General features: G+C 45.6%; 1 protein-coding gene across 2 annotated transcripts in view; it reads left to right on the forward strand.

Moving 5' to 3' along the window:
* The window catches only part of EIF5B (eukaryotic translation initiation factor 5B), a 499902-nt gene that overhangs the window by 347589 nt on the left and 125006 nt on the right, over nt 1-27307 (forward strand). For both annotated transcript variants that reach the window (XM_078658012.1, XM_078658013.1), the window contains exon 15: nt 16854-16985. In XM_078658012.1, the coding sequence (XP_078514138.1) occupies nt 16854-16985 (132 nt within the window). The remainder of the gene's footprint in view (nt 1-16853; nt 16986-27307) is intronic.

Here is a 27307-nt window from a genome sequence, read left to right on the forward strand (position 1 = left end):
GAGCAGCGAGAAGATTGCCCATGGCTGAGGCGGCCGCTGTGAGGGAGAGGCTTGGAATTGCTCGGAGGGCCCGCAGGGCGGTGAGGAAGTTGACAGGTACAACTGCACGGCCATTGGGAGCAGATTGTTCTGAGGAATACTCTGGGGACAATCCTCTGACAGGTTAAAGATGACCTCGTGGGAGCCTGTGGGGGCACTAAGGAGCGGAGACGAGTGTCAAGCGGAGCAGTTGGACCTGGGGGGGATCACGTGAGGAGCCACTGACCTTACAGTGGTTTGGCAGCACGACGGGAGAAGAAACGGTGGGACTAGATTAGGCCCGAAGGCTACCGGTGCGGCCCCTGACTGAAGGGGGTATTGAGAACGAGCAGGCGGTGCATGACCAGAGGGGCACAAATACGAGACATTACCCGAAGGAGGATGTAGTGGTGCCTAGCTTTTCCCTCACCAGGACGCTGCTGATGTTGTACCGCTGCCTGCTGGAGGCCTGATATTGGCTAGGTCTCCCTGATCTGCGACACATACGCCACTGGCACTGCGTGCCCCACCACTACTAATAGGCGGGACCTATTCGTCTGCTGGTTGGCTGCACTGGCAAAAGACATACACGGGCCCCAGGGTATAGTGTTTCAGTCACGACACACCGGAGGCGCGGAGAGAGTAGCCAGCTAATGCCCATATCGCAGCAACTGGTGATGGGCCGGATGCGGGCCAAGACACAGCAAGGACACTCAAGGGCTACCAGCCTTGATCCTGTGCGGGGTACTGCGGAAGAGATGCAGGACCCAGCGTCCGCGGCCCTAGCGGACAAAATGGACTCTGTCCTCGCTGCGGTGGAGCGAATTGGTGCAGAACTGGACCACACTAGGACCTCCCTGGAGACCAGAATCGACAAAGTCACCTCGGACTTCACTTTGCTTCATGCAGATCACCGGAAGCTCGCTGTTAGAGTGGCCACACACGACCAAACCCTGAAGGAGCTCCATCCCGTGACGCAAAATCATGCGGCCGCGCTGCAGGGCTTGATAGACCGTGTCCACATACTGGAAGATTGGGCAGAGGATTCGGAAGGACGCTCCCGCCGCAACAATATTCGCGTGGTGGGCCTGCCGGAAGGCGAGGAACCCGGAGCAATTCATGGAACTCTGGCTGCGAGATCTGCTACCCCAGGGAACCTTGTCTGAGCAGTTCGTGGTGGAACGGGCTTACCGTATCCCGGCGCAGAAGCCGCAACCTGGAGTCAGACCGCGTCCCTTAATATTCAAACTGCTCAACTACAGGGACAGGGATGCGGTGCTTTGGGAAACTCGGAAAAGGGACCCTCTTCAGGTGAGCGGCAGTACAAATGTTTTTCCCAGACTACACTACTCTCGTGCAGCGGCGTAGGAACAACTACATGGCGGTGAAACGTCAGCTCCGAGCCCTGGAGCTCCCCTATTCGCTGCTGTTCCCTGCCCGGCTACGAGTGGTCACAAAGGATCGGGCACGCTTCTTTGACTCCCCTGAGGAGGCGTGGGACTGGCTGGAGCAGTCTGGATTGTGGTCCGGCGTGTGGCCCTCGGGCCTGGATGGCAACAATCTATCGAGTAGGAGACCGCGGCGACGGAGGGGGCAACTGAAGACGGCCAGCCCAGGGGCCTCGGCTCCTACCCATGAGGAAGGAACAAGACGTGCTGGAGGCAGTTGTGACCCTTGGATCCCCACAACCTTGTGAACGGACTGACTGTTACAGACGAGCTATGTTGGTGTCCAGCGGCTCCTCGTCACCATCCACAGTAATCTCTGAAGAGCTCGGCCTGCCAGTGATCACCCCGCAAACGGCTGACTGCATCATTGGATGAAATGAGGGACTGCTGTACTTTAATGCGGACTAGTCACGCAAGTAGAATGCTATTTACTGTACTGTATAATGTGGCTGGCTGGTACACTGGAGGGGGTAGGTTCAGTTAGGTTGCGCTTCACACGTCCTTCACATTGAGCCGATGCCTTGGTGGGATACCTGTCGCTGAGCAAACGTGGCTCTACTTAAGTTCCCGTACATAAATGTCTGGGTTCGCAGACTAAGGAGCTGCTGGTCCCCAGAGCCATTTCTGTACCTCAGATAGTTGGCACACTAAACGCATTCGTAATAAAGGGAAAGGCTATAACATACTATCACTAGCAAGCAACCCACATAGGAAACACATTGCCTTAGTTAAAGACTTGTCCGTGTTTCAACATTTGTACGGCCATTACGAAATGACTGCTCCAGATGTTCAGTTGTTTACGGTAAGTTTTCTGTTCTATCCGATGCAGCAGTTCGACACACTCGCACAGTCCCTGAGCCCCCGTGCCCCGCTAGATGCCCCTCCTGAGGCCGCCCCTGGTATCCCTATTGATCATTACAAGCAGGAATGGCGAGGGCTGATATAATCACATGGAATATACGTGGTATGTACACACCTGGGCGCCGTTAATCCATCTTTGCTTATTTACAGCGTCACTCGGCTGCAATTGCACTGTTGCAAGAAACACACATGACTCAGCCAGAACTAGATAGGCTGCGTAGGCGCTGGAAAGGGCACATTTACGGCACACCATACTCTGTGCATGCGAGGGGCACACTCATTTGGATAAGGGCATGTCCCCATTTGTTTGCGAGGACACTGTGACAGACCCTGATGGCCGATCTACCTTAATGAAGGGGACACTTAATGGACAGCGGGTACTCTTAGGCTCTATATATGCCCCAAACACAGACCAACCCTCGTTCCTAGCGCGACTATCTGTAATACTGGCACCCTACGCTGGGCTGCCCTGGCTGTTGGGAGGGGACTTCAATTAGGTCATCGATGTGCACATGGACAGATCCTTCCTGCCCCTTTGGTCAACGGCTACAACCTCCAAAGCGCAGGCGCTTGCGGACTGGTTGACATACTGGCAGTACGGGATATATGGCGTATATTGCATCCTACAGACCGCATTTACTCATATTTTTCTGCAGCTCATGGTTTACATGTGAGGTTGGACCGGGTGGTGGGTTCTCAGGCTCTGGTCCCCTTGGTTGAGATAGTGGAGTGGGACGCTCACAAAGTAGCTATTAGGGCGCACTGTCTTGGAGCCACGTGGAATCTGCGTAAGCAACTATCCTTGGTGCTCACGAAACTAGAAATGCAGCTGCTCCAATACGAAAGAGACGGAGACGGAGACGGAGAGGGTGGGGGTGGAAAGTCAGGACGATTGGAAGACCTCAGGCACAGCATGCAGACCTTATGGAGAAATGGCGCTGCCATAACTACCCTGCTCACACAGCTCGCACACACGCCAAAGCAGACAGGGCAGGCCGACGCCTGGCTGTTGAAACAAGAGAGTACGCATGCACCAATCGGGGCACTACGCACGCCCGAGGTCTCCCAGGTCTACACGCAAAGGGAGATACACAGGGTGTTGACGGAACATTACACACGACTACCAATCCAGGGGGGATGCTCCGAATCTGACCTGGAAAGATTGTTCGCTTCTATTCAGCTACCGGCTCCCTCCAGGACACATCAGGAGGTCCTTAATGGTCCCCTTACGTTGGAGAAAATCTGGGAGTCGATTGGGTCCAAGGCGTCCGGGAAGACGCCGGGTCCAGATTGCCTGCCCGCTGTGTACTACAAAGCTTACCGGGACATTCTGACGCAGCGTCTGCACACTATCTACTCCACGGCGTTGACGGACAACGAGTTGCCATCGTCCATGCAGGAGGCTTACCAGGTGTCTCTTCTCAAGCCGGGCAGAGATCCCGAAAGCCTGGGATTATACAGGCCCTTGGCGCTTCTGAATGCGGATTACAAAATATTCGCTAAGCTGCTGGCGGAACGCCTGGCACTGCTGGTCCCCGAGTTCGTCCATACTGACCAAAATGGGTTTGTGCCCAAGCGCAGTACGTCATGGAACCTGCGAAGGTTCTTTCAGGTTGCAGCAGACAGCAGGAGGGAGTGGCCCAGGGCGGGGTGCCTGGTGTTAGATCTTGAGAAGGCATTTGACTACTTGGAGTGGAGCTATCTTGCGGCGGTGTTGTCTTGCTATGATTTAAGCTGGGGGTTTCTACAAATGGTGGGCCTGTTATACCACAATCCCACAGTCCGGGTGCTGTTAGGACCATACATTTCCGAAAGCATCCCGATATGTAGGGGAACTAGGCAGGGGTGCCCACTATCGCCCCTCCTGTTTGCGCTGGCAATCGAGCCCTTGGCAGTGGCCCTGCGAACAGCATTAGGTGTGGGAATACCTCTGGGAGATGCAACACATCCGGTCTCGCTGTATGCGGATGACCTTTTGGTCTTTGTGAGGGATGTGGGGGCTATTCCGGCTCGACTAGAAGACATCTTGCGTGACTTTGCTGCTCTCTCTGGACTCCGGGTGAACGGCAGTAAATCCTGTTTATATGCGTTTGGCGGGGACATTCAGGACCCGGGCTATGTCCTGGCTGGTGCGCGAGTGCATTGAAAGGCTGACATGTTCCGCTATCTGGGAATCCAGATCTACCGTCAACCGGCTGACCTCTTTGATGATAATTTAGGTCGTGCGGTGACAGCCATCAAGTCACAAATTAACTTCTGGAAGACGCTCACAGTCACAGGCAGGGTGGCGCTATCTAAAATGGTGATCCTTCTGCGCCTCCTATATTACTTTGTAAACCTCCCACTGTATGTCCCGGCGACCTTTTTTTAACAAGCTCGCTATACTCCTCAGAGACTTCCTTTGGGGTAATGTGCGCCATAGGATAGCGCTAGCAAAGTTATACTTGCCCACAGATCAGGGGGGCCTAGCTGCACCTTGCTTTGAGCACTACTATTTAGCAGCTCACTGCAGTGAATAGCCCAATGGCTCACAGACAGGGGTTGAGAAGACACGGCGACCACAGCCCCTCCCTTCTCTTTGGATTCCATTACAGGGCTTTTTCACCCGGCTGCCAAGTTACCCACACCGGCTCCCCTCCTCCTAGCAGTGGACTACAAATGCTTCCGCCACTGCCTGTACGTTACTGGAGACCTAGTTCCTTATGCGCCTGCCATACCACTAGTGGGCTCTACCAGTGGGCCTGGGGTGCTCCCGTACCTGGAGCTTCTGGAGTGGCATGAAGCAGACATACAGAATCTGGGAGATTTGTATCGGGATGGCATGCTTCTGCCATTCGAATCGCTTACCGAAGAGCAGGGGCTACCACAGGGATACTTCTTAAGACACCGCTCCTTGATCACCACACTGACCTCTAGATGGGGAGACATGTCGGAGGAGCCGAGTCAACACCTCATCATACAATATCTACATGTAATGGGTCGAGGCCGACACTTAATCCGGTGGTTCGCGGCATCCCTTCGCACACATGCGGCGATAAAATTAGACTCACTTAGACGCGGGTGGGAAGGAGACCTGGGGAGGCAGCTAGAGGATCGGGAATGGGAAAAGATATTGAAGAGCCCTAAGAGAATTCCCAGAAATATGCGGTTCTATCAAATTCAATTATTCATAGTTCACAGGACATACCTCACCCCTGAAAAGATCAATAGGTACTTTCCCCGTGCGGATGCAGCCTGTCCCCGTTGTGTGGAGGTGGGGGCTGGCCTGGTGCACATGCTATGGGGCTGTCACACACTACACACCTACTGGCGGGCTATTAGTGAGACATTGGGCGCATGTACAAGTCGCAGTATACCGTTCGAGTGGCCTACCTACTTACTGCACCAATTCAGTAGGACCCCATCCACAAAAGTCTCTTCTCGCTTCCTCGACCTGGGGCTAATCGTTGCCAAGCTCTTCTATATGAAGAGATGGAAGTCTCAATCCCCACCACACATTAGGGCATGGTGGTATTCCCTCATAGCATGGGCTAAGGCAGAAGGAATTGCCATCATACAGGTGGAAACACTGGGCTTGCGTAAGACGCCGATAGCAGCGCAGTGGGAGGGTTTGCTCCAGAGCCTTATGCACATGCAAGGGGACAACTTAGAGCAGCGGCTGCAAGGTTGGGGAGACCCACCTGCAACTTGAGAAGGGCGATTTGTTAGGGGCACCCTCATCCCGTCCCACAGGTACATTATATTATCTACCGGCTGAGTAGTGATGCAATTGGGTGTTGGCTGACGCAGCAGCTTTGCGAAGAGATGTGAGAAGGGGAGTGAAGGATGGGGCGGAGAGGGGGCGACAGGTGTAGTTACAACGAAGGGAGGGTGAGGGGACTCAGTACAAAGTGAAAATGGGTAATTAGAAGTCTATTTTAGCTGCTCTGGTTGGTTGGCTTTTTAGTTACTATTTGTTTCTATATAACATCTGTGCATTCACACACGGTGTATGAACTGTAACACTCTGCATAATATGTTACCGGAACCACATTATTACGGCATTGTGGACTTTACCTCTGCTGAAGCGACGCATTTGTGTGGTCCTTCTGGAACTGTGGCTAAAGGGTCATCAGAATACATGGGGGCCACCTCAAGATTGTTTGTGAGCACTGTGCGTCACTGCCTGCAGACTCTAATTGTGGTTGTAAGGAAATACTGGATATTGTCTTGCGAACACTTGTAAACGTTGTGGGAAAAATAATAAAACAAATTCAAACAAAACAAAATCAAGGAAAATAAGAACATCTAATGGCCTAAAGCAGGGATGTGTTCTTGCCCCCTGTCTATTTAATTTATTCTTATTAGATCTTTCCCAATATTTGGATGTGGAAAAAGGCCATGATCCTAGGATAAGGCTGTGACTCTGATCCATGCTTTTAAATGTCTTAAAAAATCATTGAACTGCCAATCATATGATTTTATTCTTAAAGTAATTAAAGCCAAATTACAACCAACTCTCATATATGGTTCTCCTATTATTGGAGGGAAAGATTTGAAAATTCTTGACCTATTTGTTGTTAAGGTTTTCAAAGCAACCTTTGGGATTGCTAAATCAGTGTGTCAAGCAGGAATAAGAATGGAATTTGGTCTCCAGAGACAGAGCCTGGTATCAAAAGGAGCATTTTTAAAATGCATGGCCGCATTGTTTACATCAGACCCATCATCCTTAGGGAACATTTGTTGGCAAGAAATAGACAAGTCTATCTATGCGGCTCAATGGAGATCTTATATTTTAACTTCCCTAAAAGACATCGGCCTGCAAATTGCACTGCAAGATCTGAAAATGCCCAATTACAAGTTAATTTTTAAAAAGCGTACTAAAACTGAATCGCTTAAACTAGATAAAATTGATTTAGCAGAGAAAAATTATGCATGGTATGTGATTAATTCATACCAATCACTACGTATTCAGCCGTATTTTAATGTTTTTTTCTCAGCGAAGTTCAAAAATATGTTTTTAAGGCTACTTATGGGATTCAACCCAACAAAGGAGGGCACGCAATCGTGGATTAAGCAGTGGCCCGACTCTAATTGTAGACTTTGTGGTTGGCCACATGAAACTCTAGTCCATATAGTGTGTTTGTGCCCCAAGTTGATTAAGCTTCGACGTACAGTTTCAAGACCTTATTTCTTGGAGAGCGGGGTCAGATCTGCTCGTCTGGCATTAAGCATGTCTTTATCTGGTAAATTGATTCCGTTATTGTGCCATTTGGTACAAATTTTATTGGCAGTGGAAAAAATGTTTGATACAATTAAGTAGATCTCCAGTATTATCTGGCATAAAAATGTTATCACTTAATAATAATGTTATAAGGGTGATAACGTGACATCCTATAAATAGGCGTGCCACTACTATTGTAAATTGACGCACTTTATATTTGACTTAATGTGATGGTTGGTGCAATAATTGCATATTAGTACTTTATAGTAAAATGATGCACTTTATTATTGCTTTGATATGATGGTTGAGGCAATGAATGTACATTAGTTCTTTGAAATGCAACTTGTGCATGAAATGTACATGAGAACATTTTTGGTTTCAGGTGTTTTTGCATTTGTATAAGGAAATAGTATGCTGTGCCCTACGTCACCTTTAAAATATAAAATGTGCAGTATCATTCTGTAATTATTGATGTTATGTGAATGGATTCTATTCTCTTGATAAGTTTTAAAATTTTATATATCGGATGATTTTTATATCATGTGCTGGGAAGATGTTTTTGTAAATGAATTTTTAATGATTAACCTAGTTATTATGATTGTGAAGTTGTTGTGATTGCAATGATTTTAAGTAATCAAGCAATAAAGATTTATACATACACCGGGTGCTGCGGTACACTTGTGACATTTAACCTACAGTCCTGGGTACACATTGGTACCATATACTAGGGACTAGAATGCCAATTAGGTATATATACTCGTTTCATCATGTTTGCACACACACTTTACAACTGCTTAGCAGTTCTGCAGCCGGCCAAAATACGTTTCAGCACAAAAGCAAACTAATCCGGGTAAGCTTACAGAAAGGGGAAATCTTTGGCTCTCTGCCAGCTCCCTGTAGGGCTCCTTTGGGCCCCAAGGATCTGCAGAAGCCCTCAGTCTGGCTACAGCCAGCGTGTCTGCCCTCTGCGCTGTCTGTGCCTCCTGAACCCCCATCTAGTTCTGCCCTGACTTTGAAGTAGACTTCCAGCCTGGCACCACAATCTAACTTGGTCCCCAAGTCATCAACACCATCCTGACTCTGTGGGCTCCGGAGGAAGACCTAGTTCATATAGTCCTATTTAACTTTGAGCCAAATTCATCATAACCCCGACAAAATTGTTCCCTGAAGCTGTACTGACACACCCGACCTTGATTAAATCAGACTGAAATAGAACCATTCCTTTGCTTGAGAGCCTCACCCTATTACTCCAACAACGTTTGGATCCGACTCAGATTACAGTGAACTAGCCTGTGGAAACTTCAATGAAGATGATGGGGGAATATTTTCTTCGACATTGTGCTTACGAAAACCTATATACATGGACTTGCAGGCTAGTAGTGGGTTGGACACTTCCCCGCACTCTGGGGTGTGTTCTCCCCCTGGCCACCAATTGAAGAGAGTGTGCCTTTACTGGCTGACGAGGCAGGCAGTCTGGGTATTAGATCCAAGGAAGTCAAAACTAACTTGCTAATCGAGATTTTGCTTCCTGGACAGACCTTCTCTGAGCCTCTATTTACCATCCATTTGCAGAAATCCATTATTTATAAATAGGACAAGATGTTGAGTTTTTTGTTACATATTCATTAGTCTGTCGAATTATTTTTAATAACTGTGATTTAATGGTTCATCTGATAAATTACTGATTTTATGTTTACCAAAGATCATTAGTAATAGGCATGCAATACTGACATGAAGGTGGTTATTATATCGGTTAATATCAAGTGTGTTGAACATCCATAGTTGTTGATTATATTATTCCCTGTATGATATAGAGGAGTTACAGTTATATATTTTACATTACATACTTCCCTGATGAAGGCAATGAGCCGAAATGCATTGGAAGGATTGTTGTGATTGATCATTTGATGAATTCGAGAGTTATGGAGAATTTAACAAACAGTGCAACTTTGTAGAAGTATGAATAAAATACTTTGAATAAACACACAAGAAATCTCTCTAAGGATACTTTATTTGGATAAAAAACTTTATTGATAAATGCTTGCTGGACGTTTCCAGCACCTGAATCGGTGCCCTAGGAGACACCCGCACATCCAGTGTCGGTGCTATCTTGCGCAGAAACCATAATGGGCCTTGTTCCTGCCCTCCGGTGACCAGGCAGGTTGCCAAGCCCCACAGGCCAGCGCCAGGTGATCCTTCCTAACATAGCTTGCTATGCCACAAAGTCTGGTGGTTCAGGTTTCCAGCAGCAAAGGTGATGCCCAATTCCTTCCCTTCAACTTCCCAGCCGTCAAAAGGAATAAAAGCATTCACTCTGGTCAGTCAATGACAACTGTTTGCCGGGGAAACATTCTTTTAAGGGACATGGTTGGGCAGATCGTGTCGGAAGGCTTGAGGAATTGTGGGCCAACCTGGCTTAAACCATCCAGGATGATCAGGATGTGTTCAAATATATTATCCCCTCTGAACTGGACACTACTGACCTGTAAGGCAAAGCAGTCAGCACTAGCATAGTGCTTTGACGGCATGCTTGGATGAAATCCTTGGGCTTCTTTAGTGCAGACCTTTTTAATGAATGTGCCTTTTGACTGATTTTGTCTGTCTGGCGTGAAGGCAGTCTTTGCGTTAAAGTGCTTCATAGAAAGCCATACCACTGCACGCTCCTTAGGCCTTTTCACTCAGGCAAGGCAGCATCTTTTGCAATTCTGTCCCTCTTAAGGCTACTCCAGAATTTTGACGTACCAGAAATGCCAACGAACTCTACCTTTGCAACAGGCATCCCAGCTCTTTTGGGATCGCTGGTCAAGCAAACCGCATCCAGGCCACCAGGGGCAGTAAACTTCCCATTCCCTTGCCTGTGCTGCGTCAGCCTCCATACCGCTTTAGTTTGTCTTTGGTGGCACACATTCATCTTGTGGTGCCGCATGGGTTTCAAAATATACCATCTGACAGGTGGGTCCTTCATATCGTTCAATAAGGCTATGCCCTGCCATTCCTTTTTGACCTGGTGCAGCTTCCACCCACATCAGTGCATCTTTCAGAGGAGCACCAATCCATCTTGTTCCAATAAGTGCAGGGTCTTTTGGACAGAGGACCCCTAGAGCAGGTTCCAGCCCCAAAGATGTAAGGCCTTCATTCTATTTAAGATCTCCACCTTCTGAATGCCTTCCTGAGGAGGGGAAAGTGGAAGATTGCACATGTTGGTCCAGGTTCTGTCTGCTCTGGATCCAGGCGATTGGAGGGTGGCTTTTGACCTGCAGGGCGCCTTCCTTCATGTACTTGCTCTGCAGTCCCACATGTGGTACTTCGTGTTCAAGGTAGACCGAGCATTTTCAGTTTGCTGTGCTCTCCTTAAGCCTCACCATAGCTCCTCAGGTTTTCATGAAAGTAATGGCTCTGGCCGCAGCATATCTTCGGAGGTTGGGGATACTGGCGTTCCCTAACGGCCACAACTGGCTGTTGAAGGCAAGCTCACCACAGTTGGTTGCAGACCACCTCCAGAAGGTGTTGAACCTCCTGACATAGTTGGGGGTTCACTGTCAATATGCCACAGTCTCACTTGACATCTTTGCATAGACTCCCTTTTTTTTTACCTATCCTAGATACACTGCAGTTTCAAGCCTTTTTCTTTCACAAGGAGTCCAGGAAATTTGAGTTGTAATCCTGAAGTTTGAGCCTCAGTCCCTGGTTTTGGTAAGAGTAGATCTGGGGCTCTGGTCTTCTTTGCCTCCTGTATCTTGTTTGGCAACTATGCCAGGTGATATATGCAGACTCTGCATTTGAACCTTAAGTTTAATTGGGCCCAGCACAAAGGGAACCTGCCAGATTCCATCCAAGTTTTAGTACGGACCGCAGAAGGTCTGCAGTGGTGGCTCCATGACCACTATTACACCAGTAGCAGATCACTCTCCGTACCCTACCCAGGTGATTGATGCATCATTAGTGCAATGAGTGAGTCATATTGTAGAGGTGGAGTTCCCACATCAGCCTGTTGGTGTTGCAGGCCATTTGCCTGGTGCTGAAATCCTTCCTACTGTCTATCAAAGGGAGGCTGGTTCAGGTGCTATGGGGAAACACCACTGCCGTATGGTATTGAAACTAGCGGGGCAGGGTGAGTTCCTGGATCCTGTGCTAAGAGACGATTAGTCTTTGGAGCTTGCTGATGCTTCTGGGCATTTTCCTGGTCACCATGAAGGACAAACTCTGCCTGTGGCAATTAGGGGTTCAGGAATAGCAGTTTCTGTCCTAGGTGGCATTTTCCAGCAATCGATCTTCTTGCCACTGCCGAGAACGTGGAGTATCAAAACATTTCCATGCTGACATTCCCTAGAAGACTCTTTCAGAGGTGGATCCTGAATAGAGTGGTACATGAGCATCCAATACGCCTTTTCCCTTCTGCCGGTCCTGACTTCTGAAGAAGATCAGGAATGACAAGGTCCAAGTCCTCCTAGTGGCTTTGGATTGGACAAGAAATTGGTATACCCAGAACTTCCAGGCATGAGCATCTGTCCTCTAATCAATATATTATTTTGGAGGATGTGCAAGGGCAGAGTCAATGTATGCAGCAAATGTTTTTTCTCACATAGGAAAGCATTATACATAAAAACACACTGTTGATTAACTGTGTTAAAACTGTAAAAATTCTTTTACGAAAAGTCCTTGCCTGATAACGAAGTTCTTGGATCTAATATACATATGAAAAATAAGTTATTTTTTTACATTGGTGTGGATCTCCTTTTCAAGCGTGTGTATCATTTATTGCCTCTGTCTGTGCAACAGATGTCTAACACTCCTCTCTGATAAGTCTAAAGTTTCTCAATCACACTACCCTAGTAAGACCACCTTGTGGTTGCTGGAGCAGGCACCTGTCCACTCATAAGGGATACCTTGACTCATTACACAGCATCCCTCTTTTTGGTATACAATATAAAGACACCTTCCTACAGTACCCAAAATACAACCCTTTGGATTCGACGGATGCAATCGGATGTTTTGTTATTTGTTTTTCTGTTTGTCTCTGGCCCAAGAAGGGCTTGCTGGCTATTTGTCAGCTATTTCAGCCTTTGTACGTTTGTTGGACCAGCCGTCTTTGTTAGAATCACCTGTTATGGAGTTTGACTCCTATGTTTTCTCCCAAACCTTTAGTGATGCCACAGTGGGATATTAGTTTGGTCCTCACTTTACTCATGTGTCTTCCCCTTTGAATTGGTACATAGCTGTTCCCTGTATCTTCTGACCCTGAAGACTGTGTTCTTGGTCACAGTAACTTCAGCTCATCGCATGAGCAAACTCCAAGCTCTCTGGGTGCAGCTGCCTTACACCACCTTTTCCCCAGAGGAAGTGGTGTTGAAGATTAGGGCAGCCTTTTTGCCAACGATCATGACTGCTTCGCACATTGGGCAAACCATCACTGTTCCAAAGTTCCCTGTTCCGCTTCACCCTTCGAAAGAGGACAACAGACTTTGACAGGATCCCCAAATAGCTTTATTTTTGTAAAATAATAAAATCTAGTCTATATTCTGTAGTGCTTGAAGGATAGTCTTTCTTTTGGCCATTATATTGAAGTCTATTACCATTTAACATATTCCGATTTTTTGGCATCACTAAATATCAAAATCAATCTTTATTCCACTGTTGGTGTCTTTTTATATGGTATAACCTTGAATCCTACCATCGTAATACAAATGTTGCTCTGCACCTCCTGCCAACAATAAACCTGAAGATTTCCTTGCCACTAATCAGTAGTTTCTTTCACAAAGAGTGACTGTTGGATGAAAGATCTGCAAGTAACCTTTCTGTTTCTGTTCCAGTAAAAACACATTTTGGAGTGCTCCCAATCCTCACTTTTAGTTTAGATAGATGCTGTAAAAAAATGACCCTGAAATATAGTCTACCAATTTGTAACTTTGCAAACACCCATTTAAATTGTTTTTTGTCCCCCCCCCCCCTGTATTGCAGCATCAACGTTTACAGACTTCACTTGGGAAATTTTTTATCTTTAAGTAACCTTGTAGCAAAGGTTAAAATACCTTTTTAGTATCTGGATCCTAGCGTAAATCAATAAACTCTATTGTTATTTCATGTAGTGTGCTTTTTCCAGAGATACCAAAGAGTACTTTATGATTTTTTTTATGCTGGGATTGAGACTATTTTCTCATACACTTATTTTATCTAGTGACTCTCTAACATTAGTTATTTTATTGGTATAATGTCGAATCAAATGATTCCTATCTGGCAGTTGATTAGTCATTTTTATCTACCTTATGTGGATTCGCTACTAGGCAAGCTGAATTGTATCCACCACGTCTGCACTTTACCTCACTGTTGTCCCCTGATCATATCTATCTTCATCTTTCCTCAGGCTATCATTAGTGCTAGATCCAAGCAACTTTATTCATTTTTTTGAGTACCTCGTTCTGTATGGCTGGTGATCCATTTGAGACCAATATGTAGTCTATAGTAAAGCCATATTTTAACCATAGTAACAAGTGGCTTCTATTGCATGGCAGCATTTATAGTGTGACCTGCTCTCCCTGCCTAGAAAAATGGGCCAAGCACAAGTGAAAGGTTAATATTGTTACTGTCATAATCTCCTATTTCTGGCAAGTTGTCAAGAAGAATTGAGTTAATCATTCTTAGGGGATGGGGGAGCCTTTGTGTTTGGGCATTTCTTTAGTAGCTAGTGTAACAGAATCATGTGGAGGACTTCGCAAGATTCTAGGTTGAGTATTAGGTGAAGGGCAGTGCAGGCTGAAAACATTCTATAAGACACTGACTGCAAACCTTACTCCTCCCTGACTTCTGTTGAACGAATGTACATAATTCTTAATACATTTGAAGACCTTGTACTCCACATGATCGCATCCACTAATGAAATGTTGCTTACCTTGCGACTCTGCTTGTTGAATGGTGAAGTATGGGTGAATATGCGCTGGATCAGGAGGTAATGTAGTTTGGCACTCATTCTTTGTTGTCCAAGAGAGTGATCATAGGAAGAAATGTGGTAGCGTTTTAGATGCCCAGCATTTTCCAAAAGGTGCTTTTCAGGTTCGTGCTGACCAGGCTGCACGCCAAGTGAGGCCATCTAGTCCTGCACCATTGTCACAACCCACCCTATGACCTGTCTCTTGGCATATATAGGATACCATCCCACCTGACTGCTTGAAACATTTCAAGCTCCCTTCAATGCAGAATCCCCCTAGCCAGGAATGCTCAGTCGACTGCAGACTAAACTCTTGACGTCATCAGCTGTCAAATCTACACCCGTTCAGAAATAACGAGAGGCTAGGAAACAATTTGTTTCGGTCTCTAAAGACTATTTGAGCATAGCTACACACGCTCTTCTAATGGCTCAAGTTTAACTTATAAGATATAAATCTATCTTGTAACATAAAGATCTATGTGCAGTGGTCATACCTCAGTTTCTCAAACCACATACCCAGAGCCTAGTGTCAGTTCACCATAGAATGCTGCCATCAGATACATTTAAAAAAGTTGTACTTCCTTTATTTGAATGCTTTGAAACCATTATTGATGTATTTCATTATTGTACACTTGAATGAAAATACTGAAACCTAGACCAAAGCGTGTTTTTACCAGGAACAATATACTACCTATTGTACTCCTCTTTGACCCTACTGGGCGATGGACAGCAGATTGGATCATCCCTCTCTTTGATATTACGGTATAAACAGAAGGCTTTCAGTAGGGACCGATGGGTCCATCAATACGCCCAATTAAAATGTTATATGACAATACAAAGATTTTTCTTTAAAAACGTATTTTTTCTTTTCAAACAAATATGAGCAATGTAAGGAGTGATATCAAGGTGTTGTTAAGCCTGTTACCATTCCCAACATGCCCCACCTCGTCAGTCCCCGTTTCTCTTTCTAATTTATGGCCCTCCTCTTCAAAACCTCTTTGTCTGAGAACACTACCTACAGATTTTAGTTTCAGGACCACCTCAGGAGATGTGGGTGAACTATTAAGGGACATACTTTATTTTAACACTGTTCCCAAATGTACTTAATATCCTTGTCCTACCTATTTCGCTTAATCCTTTACAGTAATTATTAACTCATCCTTAATAGAACTGTGGATAGTGTGGTGGTTCCTTCTAATGGTTCCTAGGCTGTATTTTACTCCGCAGCGCTGAGATGCCCTAGGGTAGCCATGCGCCATGCAAGAGCTTATACAATTACAATTAGACAATTATTTTTAGATCAGATCATTGCTAGGTATTTTGAAAATGTTTGTTCTACTTTGATCTGTAAATCTGGTACTTCTAAAATACTGTAGGTGTCAGTGATTCCACACTTGGCTGGTTTTCATCCTTCTTAGCTAGCAGAATAAACAAGTCAAAATAGTCAGTCTACTTGCATCCCTCGTGATATAATTTGAGGTACCACAGGGCTCTCGTATTCCAGTATATTTTTAATATGCATGAGCCATTGATCTGGCTCTTCAGAAGCATGACCTACTATTGAATTTGTACGCTGATGTTCTATATATTTTGAGAGAGAGGAAGAAGAACTTTACACCTCATTGGCGTCCCTGAAACCAATGTAAGAAATGCATGATGCAAAGTTAGCTCCAGGTTATTTCTAAAATGCTAGTTATTTATTTTGGGATAGGGTAAAGTGTAAATAAAAGGCTGCTCTTGGGTTTGCCAGTGTCTTTGTTCAAGATGTCTGTATAAAGGCAAAGTAACACAACAATTACATTTAATTCCTTCCTGGTGTTACCTTTCCCATGACTGTCAAAGTGGATTATGTAGAACTGACATCATGTAGATGTGGAGCATCCAGTTTTACCCAACCCTTGAAAGGAACTTAACGGTTTAAAGCTATCCTAATCTAGCTTTAAGGAACTCTTGCATTTTTCCAATGTCCCTCTTAATCAAAGAAAGGGGTTTTCGAAGGTATATTTCAAGGGTGTCTGGTAGACAGAAAATAATCTTTTGAAAGGGGTTGGTTATTTTATTGCTCATTCCCCTGGTTAGTTGCAAGATATGGGAGTACGGTAAGTTATTTCTTATCAACTTTATCTATTAAGCTCTGAATACCAAACATGGAGCAGCCATATAATGTGGTTGCTAGTTGGTAAACACCCGTGTTCTAAAAATAGCCTTGGTTTAGGCCATCTCCCTGTGTTGAAAAAAATAAGTCTTTTCAGAAATAAAGGGAACTTTGTTTTGTCGGAACGTGAGTTATTGAAGTTGTGGTGTAACTGAAGCCCTGGCTTTTCTCCTTTGTAATGCATAACTGTAATTATTCTGTTTTCATTGTCAAAGGACTTCCCATTTTATCATCTTTGTTCTTTAGATTGATAGGTTATATGACTGGAAGAAGAGTCCCGAAACAGATGTGGTAACTGCATTAAAAAAGCAAAAGAAGAACACAAAGGATGAATTTGAGGAACGTACAAAAGCGATTATTGTAGAATTTGCACAACAGGTACGTCATTTGGAATAAAGTATTAGGCACATGGGAGGCATATTTAAATAGCTTTAATGACGTGATAGATTCGTTTTAGTAATGTGGTTATTCAGCAGTTCCAGATGTGATTGTAATCATTGCCAGTAGCATGCCTTGCTGGAGCTAAAACATCTCTGTAAAGTGTTACTGAAAAGGGCAAACACACAAAAGGTGATGGCCAAAATGCTTGCAAATAGTCTAAATAACTGGCAATCTTTCTCTGTAGCATTCCAACCCATTATTCATTCTAGACCGAGACCCACCCTGTGCAGATCAGTACTAACCCACCTCTCTATGGGAACAGTCCATCTGGACCTGCCAGGAGAGGATCCCTTCAGATGGGAGCACAAGGTCAGTAAAATCTAGCTTGGACCCAAAGCAAGCAAGGGATCCATGCCTGGGAATACCCTTATTCACTTAGAGCATTACATCAAACACACAAAAGTTGAGGGGAGCAATGTTTGTAAGTAAACCACTGGCATTCCATCCCACTGTATTTCGTCATGAATGGCTGAGAATAATTCAAACATTTCATCCATTACCTTGCTGTTTGTTGCAATTGATCCCATAAGTGTTACAGCTATGTCCACACATTGGTCCCATCCTTAATGTGTCACAGAAGCCAAACTGCACGCTACTGACGAGGACCTGATAGGATGAAAGCGTCCTGGGGTTGCTTGTGTTTGCTTCTGGAGGGGGGCCTCGTCTGGCAGTCTGGGATGGATTGTTACTATGATAAGCAGCTTCAGTACTCATTGTGCATGTGGCAGGCCACCTAGCATGGCTTGATGGGTGAAAAACAATAGCCCTGAATGTGGCCTGAGTGATAGGTAGTGGATTGGATTAATTCAAGCATTCCATCCATTGCTTTTTTGTTTGTTGCAGTGAGTGAAAGCACAGCAATACATTTTTAATAAGCAATCTTTTAGGAGATTGCTTTTTGCTGTTGCGTTCTGCCTTTCCTTTTTGGTTTGGCCCTGGTGTTCTATACATTGTACACCAACACTAATAGCCACAGTCTAGAAGTGATGTGATTTGGTGGCATTTTAACATTCTGACATGAGTTAAGCTCCACTTAATTTCTCAGATTGTCTTTTGATATTTCTTTCTGAGAACAACCGTTGCTGTTTAGGCCAGGAACGTAGGGGTATTTTAATATTTGTTTGGACTTTATAATGGTGCCTACTGGTTGGCAGCTTTGCAGCCTTTGAGAATTGCCGCTTACCAGCCAATGACAAAGGACATTTGATTTTAGAACCAGTTTTATTTTTACTTTTATCTTTTTGAACCACCTCGCTTGACTGAAGATAATACCCCAAATTAGTCTAATCTTTCTTGAGAGTGAGTGTTCTGTTTGATGCACAGTACTATCTTTAAAAAAAAAACTGTTTATTAGGCAGTTGTTCATAATCAATAAATCATATACAGCATCCAGTAAAGGCAGTATTGGCCACACGCAGGGAGCCGTACATCGGCAATTACCCTTTGCATCCCCTTCCGTCCCTGTCTCTTGAAGTGCCTGGTATCCCCTTGGAGGGGGGAGGGGGCAGGATGGGCAACTGCTTCTCTGCAGGGTTGAATTACCTTTCCCCTCCCTATCTCCCTGTTCATCTTACCAAGTTAAATCCCCTGGTCCCCAAATCTTTTCGAATTTACGGGGGTAACCTCGGGCCGGTATTGTTTCTCGCTCTGCTAACTGACACCAGTCCAGATCGTCTTTCCACTCTTTAACCGTCGAGGATCTAGTTGCCCCCCATAATCTGGCCAAGTTACGTTTCACCACCCGGTGGAGAGCAATTTGTTTGGGTGTTTGGGCCATTTCTCGTTCCCTGTAATGCCTAGAAGAAGCCATTTCATTTCCAATGGGATTGCTAGCCCTGCAACTTTCTTCATTACCTCTATAACCCTACTCCAAAAGCATTGAATTGAGGGACACTCCCAGAGCATGTGGTAGGAGGTGCCTATCCCGCCACATCCCCTAGCACACAATGTCAATTCAGAGCAGCCCATCTATCATAGACTTGAAGAGATATGATCTATGTAGCACCTGGAGCTGTACCGGGCAAAACGGAGCTCGAATGGCTATTTCCCTAGGACGCTGAATAGCCTGCCCTCATTCCTCGTCGTCTAGTGGGCCCAAGTTTTCCGACCATGGCTTTCTCTATTGGGTGAGGGGGTCTTGTGAATTGTTTATATGTTTTTGTATATTAAACAGACTACCTTAGTGGGCATAGGGTCAAGAAGCAATCGGTCATCCATATGGGAATAGTCCGGTAGTTGTTGTTCGCCTTCGGGTAAGTGGCAGTGCAGGGTGTGCTTTAGCTGTAGATATCGAAATACCTCCCCGTGGGCTAGGTCATACTTGGATTGTAATTCTCCAAAGGTTAGTAGTGAGCCCCCTCTCCAGATTTTCCCCAGCTTATCTATGCCGATTAAGTGCCACCGCACATGGCTGCACAGCTTCTTCACTTTTCCCAGACTGTCACTATTGCATAAGGGGGTTTCTGCTGTAAGCTTGTTATTCCATCCCATGTGACGGCTGGCTGCTTTCCATGCCTGTAGCACTGCTTGCGCTGTGAAATGGAAGTGTACCTTTCTTTCCCCGTCAATTGAGAAGTGATAAGTCACCCCGCCACCCCACCCCACCCCCATGGCCCCGTGGTCCACCCTGTAGGCCAGGTTATCCCTCCCACCAAATACCCAGTCATTCACTAATACCAGTAGGGCAGCCCAGTAGTAACCTTGGTGGTCCGGTACCTCTAGACCTCCGTCAAAGACTCCCCGCTGTAGTTTTACTAGTGATATGCGCGCCGCTCCCTGTCCCTCCGCAGTGCCCTCAATGTATTGTTGACTTTATTAAAGTAGATGACAGGGATCTTGTATTGGGTGTTTTGGAGCAGGTAGAGCATGCGTAGGAGGGTCATCATTTTGAAAAGAATGGAACTTCCCATTAGAGAAATGGGTAAGGTTCGCCAGTGGGCTATGTCTTTTGGAAGCATTCTATTTGGGGGAGCAGATTGTGATGTAAGAATGCACTGTACTTTCTAAGGTCAGTGAGCACCGGTCTTCTTTCACCTGGATGAACAAAGGTCTTTGTATTTCTGCAGAGGTCACGCAGGCTCTTAGGGCAGACAGAAGCAATAAAGAGATTAATGTTCATACAAGTATCACTCGAAATGGCCACTTTTGTCTACCATAAGATTATTTTATTGCTGCCATAAACCATTGCCTTTTTATCATATTCATATTCATATTCAAAAACTTTATTCGATCATTGATTAATGATCATAAAAGTACATACATACATAAGTGATAAAACATGAGGATATATCAAATTTTAAGTTAATCACATATCAAAAAAGGTGCTTTTCCTCAAACAAATCGATTTTAAAATAAATACAGCAGTAAAAAAACAGATGTCCTGTGAATCAAGTCCAAATAAAAGCCCCATGGCCGATACAATAGTGGATACATTATATTTTTTGAAAAGCGGTTTCAGATATATTTTTCGGAGGTGAAGATAGAGAGGGCATAACAATAAAAAGTGCTCCGTACTTTGTTTTGTGGTCCCATCACACGGACAGGGGGCAGTAGTATAGGTCTTCATTACAGGATAAGCGACAAGCAAATGAACAATCCCCATCCGTAATCTTGTCAATACATATTGGTGGGATCGGATAGTGACCAATTTAAAATATCCTGAAAGCCCCATTTCTTCCTTAGTGTATCTGTCGTAAAAAACATGTGTAGAGAACTGGGCAATAGCTGCGTTACGCTTCCCCATGCTAACCCTCAAAAATTCATGTTTAAGCTCACTCTTCGGTATATCTAAAACACAAAAAGGGTTATCACGCACAGTAAGATTAAAAACATCACTAAATGTCGAATAATATAGTTAAGCCAAGGGATGCGGGAACATTTGTCCATATGAAGACAGTCTAAAATAATTTTTCTTGTGAAACCAGTCTGTTCCTTAATCCATATAGATCTCCATACTAACAGGGGTCTTAATCTGATCAAGTCAGATAGATGTTCTAGACCAACCTCCTGATGGATCAGCTTTGTTGAGGCAGAAGATGGTAAACACAGGAGTTTTTTTACAAATTTGTTTTCCTCAACCTGGAGCATGTTGTTATTACAATGGCCCCACACTCCTGAGCCATATAGGGCCAGAGCAACACATTTATGGCGGTATAAGTACAACATGTCTGGTATCCGTCTTGAGCCTAACTTGGATGCGAACTTAAATATGCCAAAAGAACACTTGGCCATTTTGGCTCTTACATTAATCATTTCAGGTGTCCACATCCCCCCTCTGTTAAAGGTGATACCTAAATAACAAAATTTGTCCACCACTTTCATAGTTTGGTCCATAACTGTAAAGGGCCTTAAGTTTTTAATTTTCTTCCCACAGGGCATTATAAAAGTTTTTGAATTATTAATTTTAAATTTTCTCCCATTAATAAAATCTGCAAATTTATTCATAAGTTTTTGCAACCCAAGAGGTGTTTGTGAGAGCAGAACCGCGTCATCCGCGTAAAGCAATATTGGGATGGAAAGGCCATCAGCAGTCGGTGCATCTGCACTGATGGTCCGTAATTCCGACTCGATTGCGTTTATAAAAAGGGAGAAAAGAAGAGGTGCAAGGACACATCCCTGCCTAATTCCAGAACCTACTTTGATACTGGGTGTACACTCCCCCGATTGCCCGTAGCGTATCTTAGCCGTCAGATTACTATAAAGTTGGGCCAAAAAATAGATAATATCCTTTGGAGCACCCATGTCCAACAAGGTTGACCACAGAAGACCATGATCAACCAGGTCGAAGGCACTGGTCAGGTCGGCAAAACAAAGAAACAACGAGCCTTGTTTAGCCCTTGTATATTTGCATATAATAAGATCTAAATTAATGCATTGTTCTATGGTGCCTAACCCCTTGCGGAATCCATACTGAGAATCCGCAAGGATCCCTTTATCTTCTACCCATTCCTCCAGACGACTCAGTAATACCCTACTCATAATTTTTAGGGAAGCAGTGAGGAGAGAAATCGGGCGGTAGTTTTTTGCCTCACCCCTCTCCCCTTTTTTATACACCGGGATAATGATTGATTCCCCCCAGATCTGTGGGGCCGCAATCATTGCAGCTGCATTAAAAACCTTTGTTAACAATGGACTCCAGATAGAAACCTCGGCTTTATAAAGGTCAACGGGTACCCCATCAGGGCCCGGCGCCTTTCCCCCCTTACTGGCCCGGATGGCGGCATCCACCTCAGAGACTGTGATATTAAGAGGTAGGGGGATAAAAGCCACGGTCTCCCTATCACCCTCTACAACTAGTCCTTCAGGGTTAAAAATGCTAGTAAAATGAGCCACCCATTGTTCCTCAGACACCTGAGCAGACATTACCGGGGCTTCTTCATTTTGGAGGAAGGGACTATTGACAGTGGACCAGAAAAGCTTTGCATCCTTAAGATCCACTGCCTTAGTCAAGTTGTTCCAGGCCTCTTCCCTTAGTTCCTGTTTTCTGTCCCTCAGATGAATTGAGTATTCCCTTCTACGGGTTTTAACTGCTTCCTTATCCCTGGGTTTACCCTTAAGAGCAGCTTTGAGTTTTTGTAAGGAGTTAGTACATTCCCTATTAAACCATCCCCCGTTAATCCTAGGGCCCTTTGGTTTTCTTCCAGTTAAAATTTGTGCAATGTTTTTATTAATGATATCGAAGCTAGCTAGAATATCAGCATTATCCTTTTCGGGTTCAAGGCAGCATTCCACCTCGTCTATACAGGCAGACACAATGGTACATAGTAAACGTTCCTCATTTTGCCTACCCCATTTAATTCTAGGGCCATTAGGTCTATGTGGAACTACATCTGTCACTGCACCATGTGACGCCTTTACTTTATCCCCCCATAAGGAGAGATACATAGTTAGACAGTTATGATCGCTTAAGGCTGGGTCTACTATTACGGGTAAGGAACACAAAGCTGTAATACTGGAGGAGGCAATGAGGTAGTCGATAACCGTGGCACAATTCCTACCAATAAAGATCGGTACCGAGTTACCCTCACTGTCTACGCCAGGTAACATAATGCATAGATCCATTTTAAGCATAAGAGTGTTTAGAGATTCCCCATAAACAGAATGTAGAAAATGGGTCTGATCTTCCCCCACCTCTCCCCCATACCCACACACCCCTTTGCCAGCAAATGGGCACATGTGAATGTTGAAATCTCCTCCCCACAGAATATCAAAAGACACATCACTGAGCCCATGTAGCCTTTCCACCTCCGCTTCTAGTTCATCAACCATATATGTTTTTGAATGGTTAAAGACATTGTTATAATGGTTTATTACTAAAACATTTCGCCCATTCCTGTGTTGTAACCACAACAGCTGGGAGTGCAGACCAACAATCCGGTGGGTTTTCACTCGAACCGGTAACCTCACAGAGAGCAATATCACCATCCCACCACTGGCTCTCCCCATGTTGGATGGCTGAGCATGGCAATTATAGGCAACATACCCATCAAGATAGACATCTACGGCCGCCCAAGTCTCCTGGAGACACAAGATGTCAAATTGGGTTATAAATTCTAACCATCCTAGACAATCTATCTTATTATTCCACCCAGCAATATTCCAACTCGCCATCTTATATCCCCGTTCTGTTAAACTAACAGCCTCCCTAGATGGTGGGGGTAGGGTATGGATGTGAATTACTTCCCCTAGCACGGGGTCTTCAGACAGTCGGGTCGGAGTTGTACTTCCATTAGCCGGGGTAGGAATATCTGAGTTACAATGAAGCTGCCCAGAATTACATGTATTACCCCCAGAGCTACAAGTAGCATTGTACCCATTGAGTTGGTTAATATCAGTTGAGCCTTTTTCCCCCGTGCCTGCACCCGTATCTCCCCCTGTGTCTCCACAGAATTCCTTACCCCCCTCCCCTGTGGCTCGATGGCATCAATCGCAGTCTTCCAGGCCACTAAACACGTCAAACCTGTTGGTGGTGTCTAGGGGTGTAAAAGGTTTAAGATGATCCATTCTCCTGTGTGTTAGGGAGTTGTACCTTGGTCCTACAGTATTCCACCCATACGGATCTACAACTATGGGAGGTTGCTTGTCGTTAAAAATAGATCCATTTTTGTAGACAGGTGGACGATATGGGTTTGAGAGCATTTGCCTCAATAAGGGGGGGGGAGGAGCTTGCCTTGATGGATGATTGGGTGGAAACACCACTGAGCGAGGGTAAAAATATGTTAGGGGACGAGGGGTAATAGATTTACTACCGTGGTCAGAATGCCAGTTAAGTATAAAATGAACAGCATTCTGATCTCTAAAATTAATGACCACTATGTCTCCCTCAATATCTTTGGATCTTCCTCCCAGCCAAGGAAGGCGGCGGACATGGACAATTTCTCCATTGATATTATTTACAATAGGTCTGTGTAGACTTAACCAGTGCGATATTTTATTTTTCAGCTGGGCAAAGCCCTCCCGTTTGTTCTTCTCTAGCTCTGGTACCCCAGTAAGAACTACTACAAAGGGTACAGCTTCTGGTGGGAGTTCTGGAAGGGGGCCCTTATTATAGTTACCTCGAACCGGCCACTCGTTTCCTCTAACTCTCGTCTTAATCCCTGGAGCTTGACCAAGGTTATTCGGCTGTCCATTAAACGTTACAGCCGGGGACAATGTGGGTTTACTTTTAAGTACAACAGGGTTACTCCCTGGTGTGCTTCCACTCATATTATTTGAAGATTGAGGCAAGATGGTAGTCTGAACAGGGGTTGGTATAGTAGTTATTGCGGGAATTCCTGGTGAGGTAAGTAAAATCGGAGTTGGTATAAGGGGATTAGGCATCACTTTATTAATCCCTATCTTGATTCCCAGTTCATGTTCTATCTTCTCAAGTCTATTTTCTAGTTTATTGAGTCTGTCTACGATAGCCAGAGTATGGGTCCTCAATATAGACTCTATACTATCGATCAGGGCACCATTTGGTGGTTCCTGTAGCGTCACAACTGCGGGGGGACTGTCGGCGGTGGAGATAACAGGGTCTATAAGGGGGGTTACGCATGAATGCGTAGGTGATATAACTATCCTTCCTTTTTCTGTTACTTTAACCCGTTCTCCCCTAATACTGTCGTCCTTTTTGATGCCAAAGTCTGCATGATTAATTTTCCTCTTTGGAAGGTCGGATTTTTTACGCCTTTTTGTCGGAGGAGGGCCATAAATTTTAACTGGTGTGACTTTTTTTCCCCTACTTTGAACTGCTTTAGATAGTTTAGGAATAGGGATAATTTGTGCATTGGTTATAACAATAGATTTAGTTGTACTAGGAGTGGTAGCAATAGTTGGCAATTTACTAGTAGTGCCTAAGGGTTCAAATTCACTCGTAGATGTTCCCTCTCTAAATATTAGAGGGATGCTGTCCTGCGAGGGGGTACAGATATTTTCTGTAAGAGTTCCGTCCCCCGTGGAGCTAATTAACACTGGTGAACCCGGGAATGGTCTATTCTTTAGGCTTTCAACCGACCGCCGTCGCTCAGCCCGAAGTTCTTCAAGGGTGGCGGTGGTTGGAGAATCCAAAAGAGTTTTCTTAAAGTAATTATCTAATTTCCCATTTATCAAACTCACAGGTTTCTCAGGGCCAACCAACTCCGGGGTTAGTATTTCAATTGACATAATGATTGATAATATAATATAACCCCGCAAGCACTTACACAAGAGTCCTAGGTCGTTTAGTAATCGACCAGGGATTATGGCCCAGTCCAGTCTCTTTAGGCCTCTGACGGCCGCAGACGGTCCCGCCCTTGTCCCGGGCTTCTCTCGGCGCGCTCCCGCGCAGCGGTATGCACACGTTAATAAATAGCTATTACGATGATCACCCGGTCGTTGGGGGCGGGGCGGGGAGGGAGAGCAGCCCAGGTGGAACGGGCGGGGTTACTGGGACTCCTGGGAAACGTAGTCCCAGCCCTCTTGCTCGCAGCCCTCAGCCCCTCTCTTACCCCAGCAGCAGCTAACAGCCCACAAAGGAAAGGAAAGTGCCCCTCTGCGAAGCGGGACCCGCGCAGCGGGTTCCGCGAGGCGTTGGAGGAGAGGCAAAGAATCCATGGGCAATCCGGTCAGCAAGGCAGGTTTATCAAGGTGTCCCACGAAGTGCAGTGAAAGCCGGTATTTGATCACCCGGTCGTTGGGGGCGGGGCGGGGAGGGAGAGCAGCCCAGGTGGAACGGGCGGGGTTACTGGGACTCCTGGGAAACGTAGTCCCAGCCCTCTTGCTCGCAGCCCTCAGCCCCTGTCTTACCCCAGCAGCAGCTAACAGCCCACAAAGGAAAGGAAAGTGCCCCTCTGCGAAGCGGGACCCGCGCAGCGGGTTCCGCGAGGCGTTGGAGGAGAGGCAAAGAATCCACGGGCAATCCGGTCAGCAAGGCAGGTTTATCAAGGTGTCCCACGAAGTGCAGTGAAAGCCGGTATTTGATCACCCGGTCGTTGGGGGCGGGGCGGGGAGGGAGAGCAGCCCAGGTGGAACGGGCGGGGTTACTGGGACTCCTGGGAAACGTAGTCCCAGCCCTCTTGCTCGCAGCCCTCAGCCCCTCTCTTACCCCAGCAGCAGCTAACAGCCCACAAAGGAAAGGAAAGTGCCCCTCTGCGAAGCGGGACCCGCTTTGGAGGCGTTGGAGGAGAGGCAAAGAATCCACGGGCAATCCGGTCAGCAAGGCAGGTTTATCAAGAATGGTAATGTTTATTGAAAATAAAAAATGTGTAAAGTGAAAAGAAGGGTTGCAAAGACAAGGCTGTGTAATGCTGCCATAGGGTAACCATGTTTTACTCTCATTCTCACCACATGACATTATGAACCACACTCGAGAGGACTTCACTAGGTACTGGCATAGTGATCTTCCTACAGTTTTTGACAGGTGTGGGAAATTCGTCGACTCCCACCCCTAAATATTTGCCTTACAATTTACTTACCTGTGCATTCAGTATCTCTCTCTAGCTAAATATGCATGGCTGAAATGGCAAGCTGGACAACTTGGAATTTTCCTAAAGGCTATGGGATTGTTGATTAGTTTGTGATGCCCTACAAGTCTGATGGAAAAGGTGAGCAAAAGAGCAGGGCTCATGGGGGTTTTATTAGTGTTGAAAGTATGGGATGGTAACCTCTGTTATCCGGCCTGAACATTGAGTATTAAGTAATCTATCGGCTCCCGCTCTTTCTCTAAATGAGCTCCTTGCATGAACAGAAGCAGAAAGCTTAGCGAAGAGTTAGTCTATGACCTCACTTATTAAGCATTCAAA

The sequence above is a fragment of the Lissotriton helveticus genome, chromosome 8 (genome assembly GCF_964261635.1).
Source record: "Lissotriton helveticus chromosome 8, aLisHel1.1, whole genome shotgun sequence".
Taxonomy (NCBI): domain Eukaryota; kingdom Metazoa; phylum Chordata; class Amphibia; order Caudata; family Salamandridae; genus Lissotriton; species Lissotriton helveticus.